We start from the raw sequence: 18,929 nt of genomic DNA, 5'->3' as shown, positions 1-18,929 counted from the left end.
AATAAATTTGGTCCATGAACCAAGGGGGTTTCGCTGGTGCCAACCTAGTTGGGATTAGTCGGAACTCCTTTTCTTTGACTGCCAATATACTGATATTAGATTAAATTAAGTACACCTTTGCAATTCCTAAATATTTCAGTGTTGTTTACAGTAGTGGTATTATACCTTACTATGTTAAAACGTTCCGTTTTACTACAACAGCCTAATATATATTTATTGTATTTAATTTGATTTAAGGATCACTTTAGATCTTAAAGTTGGCTAGTAAAATGAATTCAGTTCCAAGTTATGTTTGGATATTGTTTGACACTTTAACTTTCCCATTTAGGGAATTAAAGGTTAAAACGTTCTCTGAAATCGGCATAAATCATATGATCAGTTTATTCAACTCGAAATTTTAATTTTCAACCCAACTCTAAAATAAAAAAAATATGTTACAAACTAACTTAAATACAATCAGTTTTAATACTTAAAATTTTTGGCTAATTCGTCAAATATTTTGACCATTAGCTCGACATTTGGGACATATTAGTAAAAAAAGTAAAGGTCTCAACATTAGAAAATGACATGTGTCAAATGAATATTGATACTTGGTATTTTGTCTCAATTGACCTATTAATTATGGGTATGTTTGATATTTTAACTATTAGGCTTAAAGCATTATTTGGCTCTTTACCTATCCAAAATTGTGTCATTTGGCCCTTGACCTATTATTTAATCACATTTGGCCCCTGACCTATCCCAAATTGGTGAACTTTCCCCCAATTTGGATTCAAACTTAACTGAATCATGATCTCATTGATAAGTAACGATATTTTGACACTTAAACTTGAAACATGATATTTCTTAAAGTTTTTTTACACATTATGTGGAAATAATTAATTAGATTAAAAAAAAAGAAAAAAAAGAAAAAACAAATCCTAAACTAAAATCTATTAAGTTTAAGCGTCAAAATATCGTTACTTATCCATAAGATCATGATTCGGTTAAGATTGAATCTAAATTGGATGAAAGTTCACCAATTTGGGATAGATCAGGGGCCAAATGTGAGCAAATAATAGGTCAGAGGCCAAATAACACAATTTTGGATAGGTCAGTGGGCAAATAATGCTTTAAGCCTAACTATTAATTAAGGATATGTTTGATATAGGATTAGATATTGACATTTCATTATATATGGTACTTTTTCCATTTCTTACGTTTAACATTTTGGGGTGTCCAAGTTCCGGAACTAGCAGTCCTTTGAATCTGTTTTGTATCTTTTTTTCTTCAACTGGGCAAACACACAATGAATCTGTTTAACATATCTGTAAACATAAAATTCTTTCAAACGTTGATGAGGTAGCAGCCTTTGCCCTTTCAGTTTCTTCCAAAGGTAAACATTGATAATTTCTTGTCTGCTGCTATGTTTTCCATTTTTATTGAGGACGAGACGAACTGCTTCTTTCTGTTGCTTGGAATGAAATAAAAAAAAAAACTGCTGCTATGTTAGGTTAATACTATTGATGCCTTATTTATACCTTGCATATGCCATAACTCTGAGGGCTCGTTTGGTTAGCGGAATAGAGGGAGGTTATATTGATCCCGTCTTTGTTGAATATCATCATAGGGTATGAATTCCAATATCTACACCAGTCCATATAATGGCTTTTTCAGGAGCCGGAGGAAATGCATCTCAAGTACACCAATTAGTTGGTATAAGAGGATTAATGTCAGATCCACAAGGACAAATGGGGTTGATTTACCCATTCAAAACAATTTATGTGAAGGACTGGCTTTAACAGTATATCATTTCATGTTATGAAATCCGAAAAAAGATTGTCGATACTGCTGTCAACAATATCAATATAAATGTTAAAAGACTAACCATTAAATAATAGTGAAATCGGCTTTTTCAAATTTTTTATAAAACATGATTAAATTTTATCTTACTTTGAAAATATTAGAACTAAATTATTTTTACGATACAGATATTCCAATGCAGAGAGCCTTTGATCGATAGAATAACTTAATCAACTTTTGATTGCTTTAAAGTCCAAAACATAAACTCAATCCATATATGAATAGGGTTAAAAACATTGTCTACTTAATGTCAAATGAAATACATTGGATTGCAGTCATGTACACTGATCATACGGTTCAATGCATCAACCTTCTAGACGAAACCTAGACAGTCCAGAATGCCTAAACAAGATCTAAGCAGTCCAAACAATCTTTTTTCGAAACTAAAATTTCATGAACGTGTAAGCTGCCTGATTGCATCAATTGATTATTCTTCTCTCCCCAATCTCACGCAAACAGAAACAGGAAGAATTTTAGAATTTGCCTCCGTAATCTATTGTCAAACGAAAACACATTGGATTGCAATCATATGTACACCGATCATACATTCGATGAATCAAGCTTTGAACACCAGAATTATTACCACCAAGTGGATCAATGAACTATAATCTATTCAACAAAGGAGCAAGTACTACCCTCATTTAAAGGATTATTGCAAAAGCAAAATTGCGTTTGTCTGCAGCATAATGCCTCAAAAGAAACCAGACCACCCGCCATATTTATTCCTTCCACCCAACCAAAAAATTCAAAAGAAAGTTGCTATACGATGAGCCGATGCCAAAAAGCACATGTACGTATCTCAATGCTGCTTTATGGCCATATTCAAGTGTGCTGCTAAGACAAATGAAATAGCTGCTGATCAATTTACAGCAACATTGATTCAGGATTCTCGATGTACCCCTTGAATGCTTTCAACCATTCAGCACCAATTGCACCTGAAATTAAAACCCCAAAATATTAAGTGATTATCAGTTACTTTTCTATTGTATAATGGGTAAATTACACCTATGGTCCCTCAACTTTTGCCTTACTTCAGTGGTAAGTAACTCTACATTGTAGAGCTGATGAAAATGATATTCTAAGCAACTTTTATTCTTGAACTTTATGGTTTTGAGGTTGATAGTTAGGAGGAAGAAAGCGGTTGTTTATTGAAAGCCCTTTAAATGGTGATTTGAAAAATCGCAATCCGGAAAATGTGGTTCTAAACAACTTTAATTCTTGGACTTTTTTTGAGGTTGTTTACTTTTATAAGGGACTTTTATGTTAGTAAAGGGCAAAGTTTAGGGAGTTTTAGTCCGATTTTGAAGATAAAGGGTCAAAGAAAGTAAAACCTAAGTTGAGGGACCATGGTTGTATATTACCATTGTATAATATGCTTAAAAGAAGCTAAACATCATCTAACGGGAAAAAAAAAAACGGAAGGACGAATCATAGCCTATTTAAAGATGTTTACAAGTGCTGCATACCATCAATAACACGGTGATCACAACTTAGTGTTGCGGACATGAACGAAGCAAATTTGTATTCATCAGGTCCCAAACCAGGAACAACCCTCTTCTCAGCTGTTCATGGAAAAATAAGTGATTAAACAAAGATTATAATAATTGGCTGAGGATACTGGCTTCAATTTAAACTGCTACTTTAAGTTCACATCTTACCGGAGCCAATTGCTAGAATGCCTGCTTGAGGAGGATTAATGATAGCACAAAATTGCTTAATACCAAAGGGTCCTCCCAAATTAGAAACAGTAAATGTGCCTCCCTGCAAAAATGAAAACACTAATCATTTTAGGAAGTTATTTGAATCAATTATCTAGCAGGCAACTGGTAGGTATGAATATTTTTACCTCATAGTCTTCTGGTTTTAAGCTATTCTCTTTAGCTTTTTGAGCCAAAAGCTTGACCTCATCACCAATTTTAGACAGACCTTTTTTGTCTGCATCCTACAAAATTTTAAACCACATTCAACTCACACGACCAAAGCATGAAACTTATAGCAGAACACAATTGAATGTAGAAAGGGGCTTACCCTAACAACTGGGACATATAGTCCGTTATCTGTCTGTACTGCTACATTAACATTTACATTATTGTACCTGATGAAAAGCAAAAAGGAAGAACGCCATGTTACAAGCTATACAAATTTGACTGTAATTTCATTCAAGGCCACTAAAGTCAAACTAAATTTTAATAATGGCACTGAACTTAAATTGGTGTAGATAAAATGATAGCAGAAATTTAATTTTCTTTCATTAAAGACACTAATCCAAATGTTAACAAAAGAATTTGCGAAATTTTCGTATGCATTTACTAAGCACTCATAAGGAAAAATTATGATTACAAATACCTTTTAGTTGAGCCCTATTATTGAAAATTATACCAAACTATTGTAGTGGTGATTTCACTGAATTAGAAATTAAAACAAAGCAAGTTATATGGCAAAATTATGATTACAAAAAACTTATAGTTGATTCCAATTGTTGAAAATTCTAGCTAATTATTGTAACAGTGATTTCATTGAATTAGGAACTAAAACTAAATTGATTTTATTGATAAAATATTGAAATTTTAATGACTGTTTTAAGACTTGTAAATAAGCTAATTGACCTTGTGTAAAATTAATTCTCCAAATTTAATTAGCAACTAGCATCCATGGACTTACTGGCGTATGTAGTTATCAGTCCAAGAACTATTGCACTGGGGAACTTTTCTAAGAGCTAAAGCAGCAGCCTGAAACAACAGCAACACTGAAATTACTCCATGGACTACAAACTCAAACCAGCCAAAAATTAAAGATATCACAATTCAGGGCAATCCTCCCAGAACCCAGGTTCCCAGTTACAGAAACATTTTCTGTTCCAAATGATCTCAACAGCTGAAAGTTGCATCTCTCAGATATATCAATAAGTAAATATTTCCTAGGTTCAAAATAGTCTGCATACCTTGATTACTAGATCATTTATTGATATCCGCTTCCCACCTGAGGCCTCTTGTAATGAATTTAATTTGCCACGCAGACTGAAAATTGGTTTAAATGAGTTCAGCATTAAACATATAAAAATTTGAACAGTGAGATGATGACTACGGAAACAAATACTTACTCCATAAGTTTGTCAACACATGTATCTACCGTTAAATAGTAATGAGGAATAGTTTGCTTTGAGAGTAATAAACGTGAAGCTGTGACCTGTTCATATCATACCAGAAATTTCTTTTAGAACAAAGCAGCGTACAAGAGATATTAAGAATTGCTTTTGAACAATATCAAAATAAAGAGAATACATTAGAAACTATATGACTAAGTCCAAGATTGTCAAAAGAATTGGAACTTGCAGTTTGGCTGAATGAAAATATCAGTATTTGTAGGAACACCTTAGCATACAATAGGAATCATTGACCACCAGACACAAGACACGCATCAACAATTTTTTTACCAACATCCAGGTCTACACTACTAATTCCATGCTACATGTTGATACCTTTCTTATTTGAGAATGAGGAATGTCAACATAATCTAATCCAGTAACTGTCGTGTCCTTTGCCTTAGGTGTGGCTGAAGCTTCCTTTCCACGTGATGCTGCATAACAGTGAAAATTCAAACTCTTCAATAAACAGTTCTACTATGAGACCAGGTATATATAAACAAGAAAACAAAGTCAAATTCATATTAATATTCACATGCCAATAACAGGAAATCAAAGTATAACCATCGTACCCAAATAATCTTCAACATCAGCCTTTACAATGTGCCCATCGGGACCTGTTCCTTTAATGCTTGAGATAGGTACCTATATTTGTTCAACACTAAGTCAATAAGAATGCCTCTCCAAATCACGACTTTATTCTGTCACCAGAAAAGGTTTTAGTCATACTAACATTATGATCCTCAGCCAATTTTTTAGCAAGAGGACTAGCAAAAATCCGATCTCCTGAAGGAGCTGCACTGGGCTTGGAAGTCTTAGGTTCTGGTGAACTAACTTTTTCCTCAACCACCTCCTCCTTGGGTGGGGCAGGTGGAGCAGGAGTAGATGGCCCCTCAGCTGCAGCTCCATCATCTGATGCTGCAGGACTGTAATCCTTAAACTTGCCAATATCTCCCTCATCTTCCACAGTAACAGCGATTACCTGAGTAAGACAGCCAGGTTATAACAACATATCATCCTCAACCAAACTGTCCTTTTCATTTCAAAAGAAATACGAAATAGAATCCCAAAAGCATCCCAGTCTTCCACTAAGATTCAAGTCCAACAACCATATTAATAGAGAGTGTGATTAATAATACATACCACATGAGATTTAAGGGCAATAAAGGAATAAAAGGGACACATAGCTATCCTAGTTATAGTAAATTATGTCAGGGGTTTAGTATTAGAATAGGATGAGTAGTATATATAGATATTGTATGGTAGGAGAAAGGTAGCTTTTAGATTTTTGGGTGTTAGTATTTCTGCTACGAGACGGAGGATCTTTCCCTGGACTGTGTGCTTTCGCATAGATCTATGTATTCTATTACTTTCTAGTTCATCAATACAAGTCTATTATTCCATATTGCCAACTTGTTCACTGTGTTTGTGTGTGCAATTGGTGAGGTTCCTATCACATATCTCTTTCCATTTTCTAGTGTCCACTTTTCCGAAACAATATAATGGAAAAAGTTTATTAGGAAAGCATTTACTAATATTGGAGGAAGTCAATACCTCACCAACTTTAATTTGATTTGATCCATCCCCTTTTACTATCTTTGCAAGAAAACCGTCTTCCATGCATTCCATCTCCACAGTTGCTTTATCCTTAATATATCAAATAAGGGAAATTGTCAACTTCCATGCGGGGCAACATCAACAAATCAAGTTGAGAGACCCAATCAGAACTAGCACAGGGGCCTTACAGTTTCAACTTCACATAGAACTTCACCAGGTGCGACCTTGTCACCCTCTTTCTTCAGCCACCTTGCTATATTACCCTGAAATTTGGAAAATAATCAATTACATATCTGGCAAGCAATGATAGTTTGAAATATGTAGGAAGGTACATGCCTCTGTCATTGTGGGTGAAAGAGAAGGCATTCCAATCTCTTGATGTGGTGGAAGACCTGGAACAAATTTTGAACATTATCCTCACTAGTAGGTGGAGCAAAATTTTATGATTATTGAATTTTCCAAAACCCTCAATCTACCACTACACAGTAAAGCCACGTGACATGACTATCAAACACTTGAATAAAGCATAAAAAAATGCAACTCTGTGGTGAAACAAAACCATTTCTCAAGGAGCAAAAGAAACAAAAAGATGCCGAAATTCTCATTAGACAGACAAGAAATAACAAAAAGTGCAGAAATTCTGAAATATAATTTTTTCAAGGAAATATAACATATAGCATGCCAGGATTTTTTAACAGTAGCTCATTTTTAAAGTTCATGTACCTCCAAAAGAGTGAAAGAGTGGTAAGCATATGAAATCAGTACTGAGAAGATAGGTCAGTAAAGCAAAAAGGGTATAATTAAAGCTTAAACTGTATGGACGTAATTTAGACCTCAAACAACAGCAACAGATGAATAGAGAAGTGTAAGCCTACCTGAATCAGATGAAAACCCTCTCCTTGAATGTAATTGCGAACTGACATTAGGAAGAAAAAAAAAACTAAGAACAATCAACACGACAATCTGCGAAAACGAGAGAGTGTACAAGGTAGGAATATTGATAATACCAAGATAAATACTGTAAATGTCCAGCTATTTGATTTCCTGATTGCATTATTATTCTTGATCCATTTTTCTTAAGTGCACCAACTGATGACACCTATTGCCAGTGGACATAAATGTAAACTTCAGTAAGCACAGATAATTTATGAAGTAAGGTAAGTTGCAGTTAATCCAAGCGCAAGTGAGATAATTGAGCTGTATAATTGAAAAAACCACTGAGGTTGCCATAGACACGCTAATAGCTAAAATGAAGGTGGAAGAACTCACAGTTCTATTAGCAGCAGTTCCAGAAAACCTCTGTTGCTCCGCGGGCATGAAGCCATGACTTTGAGCCTTACCAAGATCTGAAGATAGCAACATTCTTTTATAGCAACAGAAATAATATATATATGAAGTGGAAGCCATGCAAATGTATCAGATCAGTATCATTTATCTAAGGTAATAACCATGAACTACACTTCAGTCACACAAATCCACAATGACTGTAAGTGTTTAAAGTTTGATGCATGCTAAGCTTGCAAGGATGCTCCGTTCATTAATGCATTTACACCTTTAACAAAGGCCGACTTATTCGACTATAGAGGTTTATTTCTACCTATAACCTATTTGGCAGATAGTGGCAAAGCAACTGGTTCAAAGCTTTTTCTGAAGAGAAGCTTAGAACTGTAAAAAAAAATTATATATCGTCTTCAGCAAATGCAGGGAAAGAAGCTCATTACAGCTAGAGCAGACAACACAAGCAATTATGGCTGGAAATGAGAAAATTGCTAGAAATCCAACTACTTACTGTCACTTTTACTAACGGAGAAACGAGTATCATTTGAAAACCAACGAACCAAGCCTGCATGCTCACGCCTCAGTAAATTGGGAACATGCCGCAACTGAAAAACTCAGACAAAACAATGAATTAAAATTAGATTTCAGCTTAGCTCTTGAAATTTAATTGGAGCAAATATATATAATCTGCACTACACAAGTTGCATCCAGTATCATCAAAAGAACACACCAATCCTAAAATCAAAAGTCTTTCACTGAAAATTTCAACGCCAAGGCACGCACACATCCAAAAACAAACGCTCTAACAATAGTCACAAAATAATCATTCGGAGGAAGTAATTCATAAAAGCACTCTATCTGATTTTGCACATGGTAAGGTGAAAATTAAATCACAAACAGCTAAAGCACGGAAAAGAGGATCTGACGCCGATCAAACTAGAGACAACAATCGAAGAAAGCATAAACTACGAAAATTCGGGGGGAAATGAAGTGATCTTACCTTTCTGGAGTGATTGATTACATGAGACGCATAAGCCATGACTGATTTCTTCAAACAAATCAATCAGCCGAAAAATATAATTGAAGGCAACCGATGGGAAGGTTAAGGAAAGAACAGACAAGGAAATGCAGAATGTAATTGCAGGTTTTAAGAGAAATTTTGGGTTTTAGGGATTTTTATTTTTTATTTGTTAGGATGAGAATACAGATCTCACTTGACTTGCCCTTTTTTCTTTCTTTTTTTCTTTTTTGGCACCGAGCATTCGTGGCTAGACCGTATAAATAAATCTGAACCGTCGATATAATAAGCGTAGATTCAACGAGATTAGTATTAAATAAATGTATGGTATTTTCTATCTGTCTCAAAAAAAAAAAAAAAAATGGCTTAAAGCACTTTTTGGTCCTTCACCTATCTAAAATTTATGCATTTGGCCTCTAACCTATTATTTGGTCATATTTGGTCCCTAACCTATCAAATTAGATAAAATCCAATCCATATTGAATGAAAAATTAATTCTGTTGGAAAATTAACGGCAGTAACCAATACAAAAATGACACATAAATAAAATTAATTTTCACTCTATCGGAATACTAGAAAAAGTTTTTAGGATTCTTTTACTGTGTAAAATAGTTACTGTTGCCATCTCCAGTTGAAAATTAATTTTATTTATGTGTCATGTGTCGTTTTTGTATTGGTAACTGCTGTTAATTTTCCAACAAAGTTAATTTTCCATTCAATATGGGTTGAATTTTATCTAATTTGATAGGTTAGGGGCCAAATATGACCAAATAATAGGTCAGGGGCCAAATGCACAAATTTTAGATAGGTTAAAGGCCAAAAAGTGCTTTAACCCAAAAAAAAAAATATTTGAAAGAACCATCTGTCTCAATTATTAAATTAGTTTTATCAAAAAAAAAACAAAATTATTGAATTAGTAACAAATGAATCATTTTTAATGTGATTTAGTTCGATATAAAAATATTACTTATATGATTTTTGCAATTAATAGGTCAATTTAACTATCTAAAAGTTCTTTTCAAAAAAAAAAAAACTATCTAAAAGTTTGATTTAAACTTTATTTAACAAACTTCTAATAATATTATGTTTGGGTTTTTTTAATATGCTTATAGATTAGGTATTGAGATTTAGAATATGGGAGATTATAATTTTATTTATAATTGATAATTGTAATTTTATTTGTATCATATAAAAATTTGAAAAATTATAATAATAGTTTTAAATTTTTATAATTAGCATGTTAATTTTAACTTAATTTAAAAAAAATTACGTGTAGATTTTGCCTTAATGCAAAACTGATTCATTATAACTAATTAAGATAGATTTTAGCAGTTAAAATCCTCAAATTATTTAAGTTTGAATTCTAATATACTTGGAAAGCTTTAATTGGAAAATGATGTATTAAAAGAGTATCTGGCGAGCTTCAAACTGAAAAAAATTAGACAAACTATAAAAAAACCATATATTTAATAGAATATTAATTCATTGTCAATAAATTAATAATGTTGGAACCATGAAATTTTATTAATTTATAGAGATGCTAATTAATCAATAAATTATTAATTATTAATTTATAGAGTGATGAAACGGATGATGATTCGGTACCTTTGGAACCAGTCACAAGAAATGAAGCAATTATAGCATCAACTACTTTTTACAATTTTTTGTTACAATTTGATAAGGGTACACCAGAATTTTTGAATGCACTGAGAATAGTTAGAGATAAAATTCAACTAGATTTAAATTTCAAGAAAAAACAAAATACTATAGAGTCATATTTTACTAAATTATTCTAAGTATATATTTATATATATACTTGGCATATGTATTTGAGAAATTATTAATTTATAGAGATAATGAAAAAATGTATTTTATTAGGGTTGTTCCAAAAAATTATTATATTATTAATTTATTAAAATTGATCATTTTTTGAACTGGCCTAAGTGGGGACCAGAAGAAATTATTATTTTAAAGTGATTATTAATTTATTGAGTATTAATTTATTAAGGTTTTACTGTATGTAGTTACCGTTCTATTTAGAGTTGGAAAGTGTTTGGATCAATATTGTTTAAGAAGAGAGTTGGCCGGTTGGGTAAAATTGAAGGTTCTGATTGGATTGAAATCAACTGAAACGTGATGTAGAGGATCATGGTCGATGATAGGGGTGAGTACGGTTCAGTACAATTCGGAGATTTGAAAATCTCCAAAATTGTATCTAATAAACTCAATGGTACAATTTGGTTCAGTCCTACAGAAAAAGTCAACGATTCAATCCGATTTTGAATTTTTTTTCCATATATTCGGTCATATTCTAAAATCCCCAACATATTTAGTCAGTAATATTAGGTATTTGAAAATCTCCAGAATTGTACTTGATTAAGTCAACGGTACAATTCAGATCGGACCTATAGAAAAAGTCAATGGTTCAATCTAATTCTGGATTTTTTTAAGTATTCGATCCGATTTAAGTATCTCCGAGATCCACGCTCAGCCTTAGTCCGACGTGAAGAAAACTAAGGATTTATTTACCATATTGGGCATTGACTCGTATCTCTATACTCCAGCAGCCTTTTATTTTTCAGCCTTTTGAACTTCCACTTTTGTCCATTATGCCTCGTCATTCAAAATCTAATATATACTATTACTAAAACATAAAAGAAATATATAAAATAGCAAAAATTACTTTAAACTTCCTATTTTTTTATATTTGTCTTTAATTATAAATTCAATCCTTGAATTTTAAGTTTTCATTTAATCGTTAAGGTGTAAAAATACCCCTAAGGTTTTACGTCAGGAGCAATTTTACCCCTAACGTTTAAAATGGTGCAATTTTACCCCTAACGTTGGAAGCCAAGAGCAATTTTACCCCTAACGTTAATAAATTGGGTCAATTTGAGAAATAATTCATCAAAATGTCTTCTCGGTCATGAATCTTGTCATTTATACTTCATACGTGTGTCATTTTATCAGTAAAAAATCATAAATATATGTTGAGATGTGAAAAAAATAAAAAAAATAAAAAAAAATATACTGTCTTTTTGTACGAATTAGACAAAAAAAAATTCAAAAAATTCACCGAATTTATAAATATTAAATTTGAAATTCTATTATTAAATTATAAAAAACATGAAATCCTTTTTTTAGAACGAATTGTTATGCAAATGGTGTAGAATAAGGAACAAAAATATCTGTGTTTTATAATAGTGTCTGAAATTGACCCAATTTATTAACGTTAGGGGTAAAATTGCTCTTGGCTTCCAACATTAGGGGTAAAATTGCACCATTTTAGATGTTAGGGGCAAAATTGTTCTTGATCCAAAACGTTAGGGGTATTTTTGCACCTTAACCCTTTAATCATATAACAAACGGAAGCTTTGTTATCCTTTTGTAGACCTATTCATGGATCTGATAGCCAGTCCAGCCCGTCTAGACCCACAAACAATGGAACGGCTTTAGTCAGATTAAATTTCTATTTAGTCTGGTTTGGTCCAAGTCCAACACTACTTATTAATTTATGGGTTTGATTTGGGATTTATTATAAAAGCCTATCTCAATCCAACCCGACCCACAATTTATTCACATATATTTATATTATATTATTACAATTTATAAGTTAGTAATACTATATTTTCTGATTCAAAAAAAATACTATATTTTCTTAATAAAATTTTAAGTTATAAAACTTATTCCATATTTAATTATAAAATTTAAACGGTTTATTAATAATGTAATAAAACAAACTTATCTAAAAGCCAATTGTTCTCTCTATTCGCCAAGTTTTAATAGTTGTATAAGTCCATCTATTACCATTTCATTTATGTTTGTAATTTATTTTTAACGAAAATGAAATTAAAATTTATAAATATAAAAAAAAAATAGCATGGACATGCTTAGGATTAAGGATGTCTAATTCAGTCCAATCCGAGCCCGAAGCATATTTAATATGAGTTGGGTTGGGTTTAGGTAAAACTTTTTATTCATAAGTCTGGTACATTCCAGTCTGATCCAGCCCATGAACAGGTCTATCCTTTTGTTACATTTAAAGGATAAATTATAAATTTAACCCTCCGGTTATTAGAAATGATGGATTTAACCTTTACGTACACAACAGTACAATCTTAAATTTAACGTTTATTAGATTGTACAATTTCAAATATCCTTAATGAGAAATAAATTTTTTATGTGCAATTTTATATTCCGGTCACCTTTAGTGTTTTGATCACCTAATAAGATTTAAAATTATACATCTTCAAAAAAGAAACTCATTTTTTCTTAATGAGTTTGAAATTACATTGAATCTTAAATATCAAGTTTAAGATTTCATCATTTTATACATAAAGGTTTTGATATATACAATCTTAAAAGTCGATTATAAATATTAAATATATATAATATTTTACTGTATATCTATTTTTTAGTTCTATTTAATATATATTACGAAATATGTTTTCAACGAAATGCCAAATATATATTGAAACATCAAAATTTCAAAATATATTCTATATATTTAATGTTTATATGCGGCTTTAGTAATGTGATCATTGAAACGGACTCCCTTCAGGTTGCAAATGCCTACAACAACTTGTTAGAAGATTAGTCAGAATTCTCTCTCGTTGTCCAAGACTGCATCGTCTTAAAAGATCAGCTTGGTATCTATCAGATTTATCATGTAACGTGAAAGCGAATAGTGTAGCTCGAGCTGCTAGGGAACATGCTAGCCCGTTCTTTTGGCAGCAGGACCGCCCCACTGGTGGCCGGCTGCTGAGATTGATGTTTACTATTCTCATTATTAATAAAAGTCCATTCTTTAAATAATAATAATAATAAAAAAAAAGTAATCCCTATATCTATTTTAATATAATTTAAAATATATGATTCGGACAACAAACAGATTTATTTTTTTTACATTAGCTTAATTTTTTGTTTTGTTTTGTTTGAAAAAGAAACCAGAAAAACAGAAGAAGACAACAGATGTCAACAACTGTAAATTAAATGAAATAAATTGATACTAATAATTAACGCGGGAGGAAGGGGGGAACAGATGTCTGGAAAACAATGACAAAAACAAACACTACATAAATTCCCCATCTTCGCCAACCGAGGAGGAGGAGTAGGGGAAATGGGTAACCAGAAGCAAAAATGGACGGCTGAGGAGGAGGAGGCGCTGCTTAACGGAGTAGCCAAGCACGGCCCTGGCAAGTGGAAGAACATTCTCAAAGATCCTGATTTTTCCCCTTTCCTCGCTCAACGTTCCAACATCGACCTCAAGGTTTTTACGTTATTAGTTTACCCACATTTTGTTTTCTCTGTGTATCACTGCATTTATGTACCGTTTGGTTCTCTTGGGAATCTCGAAATTCTTACCATTAAAAATGCTATAGCTTGAGAATTTGAGGAATTTAGGGTTTAAATTGTGTTAGTACAGGATATTTTTATCCCAAAAATGAATGCTGTTACTTGAGAATGGGAATTAGGGTTTAAAGTCTTACTTTTATCTCACTAGGAATGGTGAAAATCCATTACATGGACCCTAGGCTTCTGCACGGTTTTAGAAAGCTACCATTAAGCTCTAAATTACCTCTGAATTGAACACATGTGAGATCATGAGCCTTTTTCTTGAATTGCTGATTTTGATCCTTAGGTTACATGTTTCTGGTAGAACCAGTTTTTAAGTTTTAACATTTAAAAGTAAATAGATAATTCAGGTAAAAAGCTGGTTCTTTTGTAACTTTGAAGGGAAATTTTAGTGAAGTAAGCGGCTAGGCTGAGGGAAGATCGTGGCAAGAACTCAATTGTAATGGAACTTGAATATCTGTTTTTTGTTTTCTGATTTAAGTTCAACCTAAAAGGCTTATGAATGAAATATTTTGGGGGTGGAAACTTGAAACCATTGTCCTGTCTGAGAAGGATGCAATGCAATCTAATTATCTAAAATTTGAATGGAGAATCAAATTTCTGAACTGATCAAAAAGCTCTAAACATGGACTAGAATCCCGAACAACTAGTGAAAACTTAGTTATGCTTGTTTCTCACCGGACAAGGAATCTCTGTTGTTAACATCATGCATAGGAAACAACCAATGGCTGAACGTGAATGAAGTTATATGCTTGCTTATTTAGCATCTGTATGGAATTAGCATAATTGCCATGTAGAAGCCCTGAAAAGTCACCGACTGCTTGACACAAATCCAGGCTTGGGCTTTAGACAAATTGCACTTATCCTTATTCAGCTCTTCCAATCCTCTCTGCTTGTTGATGCCTTTTACTCAACTGATAATATTTTTTAATACCTTTGCATAACCAGTCTAATGAGCTCCTTTTCCCAAGCAAAATATGCTAACCAAAGTTCTTAAAAAATCCCTAGCCCTTTCAGGGCTTTAATTCGTTCTAATTTTAGGATTCGTAACCTCATTGCTAAATTCACTTCCAGCTTTTTTTATTGTAAACATGAAAGCAAATCAGGAATAACAAGGACTCAATTTGAAGTTGCTCCATCTTTACGGACCAGCGATCGAAACATGGAAATGATCTTCTTGCTGTGTGTATGCCATCTCAGTCATATCAAGATCCTTGTTAGTTTTGAATGCTACAAGATCATGTTGGTTCTTTTATTGATTCAAGGAAATCATGGTAATGCAAGAAACTTATCTTTTCTCTTCCCTCTTTTATTGGTCTTGTTTTGGTTTGATAAGCATTTTTTTTTTATTTCCTATTTTGTGGTCAAAGTTGGTTCAATGATAGCGCTTGAATTTTCTTGTGTTTTTGCTTCTCGTGATTTGAGTTACCATGGCCTATTTTGCTTTGTTATGGTTGGTTATGGGAAACATGATGTTTGTTCTTCCATCTCATCATTCCTTGTATACACAGGACAAATGGCGGAATTTAGGTGTTAGTAACGCTGGACAATCTAGAGATAGATCTAGGGGGGCAAATAAAGTCAAATCCCTGAAAGTTACAGTTACTCCATCCTCCAACTCTAATGCTCAAAATTCTGCTCTGGCTGATGCTGTGGACGTTCATATGGATGACCAATCAAATAATGCAGCGGACGGAAACAATGCCCCAAGGTTGTCAATAATGTCCTTTCTGTTGTCACTCTAGGAACCTTCATGGTACTTATATGTGAACCCCTGTATTGAATTTATTTCAGTTATCAACCAATAAATGTTATCTTTAATTTATTCTTCTTGAGATCTACTACTTTAGAAGTTATCAGGTGTGCCCTGTAGATTTCAGTTATGAAAATATTTTCCTGAAAATAAATATTTAGAAGTCCGTATATTAGTAGATTTTTAGTAAATAAAATAATTTACTGATTATATATGGTTGGCCTCTAGTTCGTCTTAATTTCTGCACCTACCTGATTAGCCAGGGACGAAAATACAGCATTTAGGTCAGTAACATCACTTAGTTGACATATTCTGCGATTTAACTAAGGTCAAACTGTAAACCCAAAAATTGTTTTACTATATTATTGTATTTCGAGTTCGTCAAAGTTCTTTTAAGATACTTCCATACTAATGTCAGTGTTACTGGGTCATTTATGGTTATTTGCTGATGAAATCAGTTGAAGCCTTGGAGTCTTTAAAATGCATACGAATTTTTCTTGTTTCTCTTTCCTATTTATTCGTATTTGATTATATCGCTCTGCACAGCAGGTATAATGCAATGATTTTTGAAGCTCTTTCAACAATCAAAGACAGAAATGGATGTGATATTAGTGCTATTGTTCACTTCATCGAGGTAAGATAGTTATAAAAATTTATGTTCATAGTGCTCTTTCATCCAGATTGTCTTTGCCTGGATGGGAACTCTGCTTTCTGGAAGCCTGTCAAACCTCGAGCTTGAACATTAGAAAACTTTTGCAAGATCTGTTTCTTTTGATATCTAGCTGCGTGGCGATGATTTTCAAATACATCGTAAAGTTACTTTCCGAAGCTTACACTGTGTTTTCTCTTTTCTTCCAAGTTCTGACTTCATAACTTCATAACTTCATAACAGTACTGTTGGAACTTGATTTGCTTTTGCTTCCATATTTTTTCACTTTACCTTATTTATACATTATAGGTGCAAGGACGGCTTGTTTAGTACTCCTGTGGTTGATTTCATCCTTGTTAATTGAATCTTTTATGCTGCTTAGCTGTCTCTAATTTCGTATCGGTTCAGATTATGACTGTTTTTCATACATGTGGCACAGCAAAGGCATGAGGTGCCACAAAATTTTAGAAGGTTATTAGGTTCAAGGTTGAGAAGACTCGTCTCACAAGGCAAACTAGAAAAGGTAAAAAAATAAAGTCACAATGACAACACTATTATGAATTCATAATGACAACACTATTATTACACAATGTTAGTGTCATATTTTTCATTTATTAGGGGAATTGGTGCTATAGCCTATAGCATGAATTTCGTTCTAGATTCAACGTGCATTTTGCTGCGTTTCTTTTGACTGTTTTGACTTTTCTCCGTGCGATCATTATGCAGGTACAGAATTGCTACAGAATCAGTAAAGATGCTGTCTTAGGAATGAGAACTTCAACCCCGAAACCAAAAGATGTTAGGCCGCCAAGGCATGTATCTAATTCCAGTAAGACATTAGAGAAAGTAGCAGTAGCTGCAGCTTACAAAGTTGCTGAAGCAGAAAATAAATCATTTTTGGCTGCTGAAGCGGTCAAGGAGGCAGAACGAGTATCGAAGATGGCGGAAAACACCAACTCCATGCTTCAATTGATGAAAGAGATCCATGAACAATGTAAACTAAATGTCCAAAATATCACCCATCTAATCAAAATGCTAAGTTTCTTCATCATGTTATGCCTAATGATATTACACTGTCTTCTGAACTTTTGCAGGTTCGCGAGGTGAAATCTTCGTCTTCCTGGCTTGAGCCGTCAGATGTACAATTAGGAAAACAAAATATTAGGATTAGAAACATCTCCATATAAATCCCTTTCTTGTTCATTGAGTTCCATTTTGATAAATGGAATTTGTTTTGGCTTAAGCTGTTGTGAATGTAATTAGGGAAAAGCATTCTTAATTCTTAATTTGGCACCTTCCTGTGAAGTCATTGAATCAATGTAGCGCGTTAATAGGTCAATCCAATGGTTATATCCAATTAATTAATGGATTCATGATTGTGTTTTAACATCAAGGAATAAGGTACAATAATACTCTTAACGTATATGATCATGAGCAATTTTATTCCTAACGTCTAAAATGGTACAATTTTAGTCAAGAGCAACTTTACCCCTAACGTTGACAAGTTGGGTCAATTTGAAAAATAATCAAATTGACTTTTCGGTCATGAACCATGTCATCTACGGTTTACGGTTCACATACTTAGTAACAAATCACAAACCCTTTCTCTTTCTCTCTCTCTACCTCCTCTCTCTACCTTATTTCTATCTCTAACTCCTCTTTCTACCTTATGGTAAAAAATGATTCTTCCTATGGGGTGTTTTGGTTGCTGCTTTTTGATCTCATGTTCGCCTTTTCACTTTGAAAATGAGAGTTTTAGGTGTTTGGTTACACACTTTCTGTTTGCGTTTTGTAGTTGAAAAGTAGCTTTTTTATAAAAACAGAGAATCTCTGTTCAGCCTTTTCAAATAGCAAATAGCAAACTGTAACAAGAAACAACAAACAATAGGTAAAACAAACGGGTCCTTAATCATTCTAAAGATCCACAGATATTCAAATAAATTAAAAATATTATTTATGAAATAAAACATATACAAATATTTTACATTAACTTGGATTAAATAATACACTTATAAAAAGCAAATCATTATTATTAAAATGAAATAAAAATAAATAAATTTTTATTAGATAAATTACTATTCACAACTTAGAAAAATTAGAATTATAACTTATATTTTGATAGTACTATATCAAAAAAAAAAAAAAAAACAAGTTTACTGACAGTTATATATTTTATTTTGATAGTCCTCTCAGAATTGATAAGACCAATTTGGTCTTTGAATTTGGCTAGGTGGATCAATTTAGTCTTTTAATTTGATCTTTTAAGTTAAGACTTTAGATCAAATTAGTTTAAAATGACATGTGTCAATTTGAGAAAGCGACATATTTTAAATAA

General features: G+C 32.7%; 2 protein-coding genes across 5 annotated transcripts; one reads left to right on the top strand and one right to left on the bottom strand.

Moving 5' to 3' along the window:
* Nucleotides 1-2,034: 2,034 nt before the first annotated feature.
* Nucleotides 2,035-9,044, bottom strand: LOC136222972 (dihydrolipoyllysine-residue acetyltransferase component 2 of pyruvate dehydrogenase complex, mitochondrial-like). The gene is made up of 19 exons (XM_066010681.1): nucleotides 8,820-9,044; nucleotides 8,331-8,424; nucleotides 7,811-7,887; nucleotides 7,549-7,640; nucleotides 7,417-7,457; nucleotides 6,878-6,933; nucleotides 6,730-6,804; nucleotides 6,539-6,631; nucleotides 5,718-5,966; nucleotides 5,557-5,629; nucleotides 5,321-5,418; nucleotides 4,943-5,028; nucleotides 4,784-4,859; nucleotides 4,504-4,571; nucleotides 3,871-3,937; nucleotides 3,689-3,784; nucleotides 3,501-3,603; nucleotides 3,309-3,404; nucleotides 2,035-2,777 (listed from the first exon to the last, which is right to left on the bottom strand). The coding sequence occupies exons 1-19, from the start codon at nucleotides 8,856-8,858 to the stop codon at nucleotides 2,707-2,709; spliced, it is 1,650 nt and encodes a 549-aa protein (XP_065866753.1). The 5' UTR covers nucleotides 8,859-9,044; the 3' UTR covers nucleotides 2,035-2,706.
* A 4,807-nt stretch (nucleotides 9,045-13,851) lies between these two features.
* LOC136224752 (telomere repeat-binding factor 4-like) lies at nucleotides 13,852-17,987 on the top strand. Of its 4 annotated transcripts, none has more exons than XM_066013175.1 (7): nucleotides 13,971-14,106; nucleotides 15,299-15,466; nucleotides 15,704-15,903; nucleotides 16,492-16,579; nucleotides 17,034-17,117; nucleotides 17,321-17,588; nucleotides 17,689-17,987. In XM_066013175.1, the coding sequence occupies exons 2-7, from the start codon at nucleotides 15,464-15,466 to the stop codon at nucleotides 17,721-17,723; spliced, it is 678 nt and encodes a 225-aa protein (XP_065869247.1). In that variant the 5' UTR covers nucleotides 13,971-14,106; nucleotides 15,299-15,463; the 3' UTR covers nucleotides 17,724-17,987. The 4 variants fall into 4 exon arrangements, with proteins under 4 accessions (XP_065869245.1, XP_065869244.1, XP_065869247.1 ...); XM_066013174.1 differs by having other exon boundaries at nucleotides 13,972-14,106; nucleotides 15,267-15,466; XM_066013173.1 differs by lacking the exon at nucleotides 15,299-15,466 and having other exon boundaries at nucleotides 13,852-14,106; nucleotides 16,495-16,579.
* Nucleotides 17,988-18,929: the final 942 nt, after the last annotated feature.

Source organism: Euphorbia lathyris, chromosome 3 (genome assembly GCF_963576675.1).
Source record: "Euphorbia lathyris chromosome 3, ddEupLath1.1, whole genome shotgun sequence".
NCBI classification, from domain to species: Eukaryota; Viridiplantae; Streptophyta; class Magnoliopsida; order Malpighiales; family Euphorbiaceae; genus Euphorbia; species Euphorbia lathyris.
The sequence above is the reverse complement of the archived record's forward strand: the minus strand, read 5'-3'. Positions and strand labels throughout refer to the sequence as shown.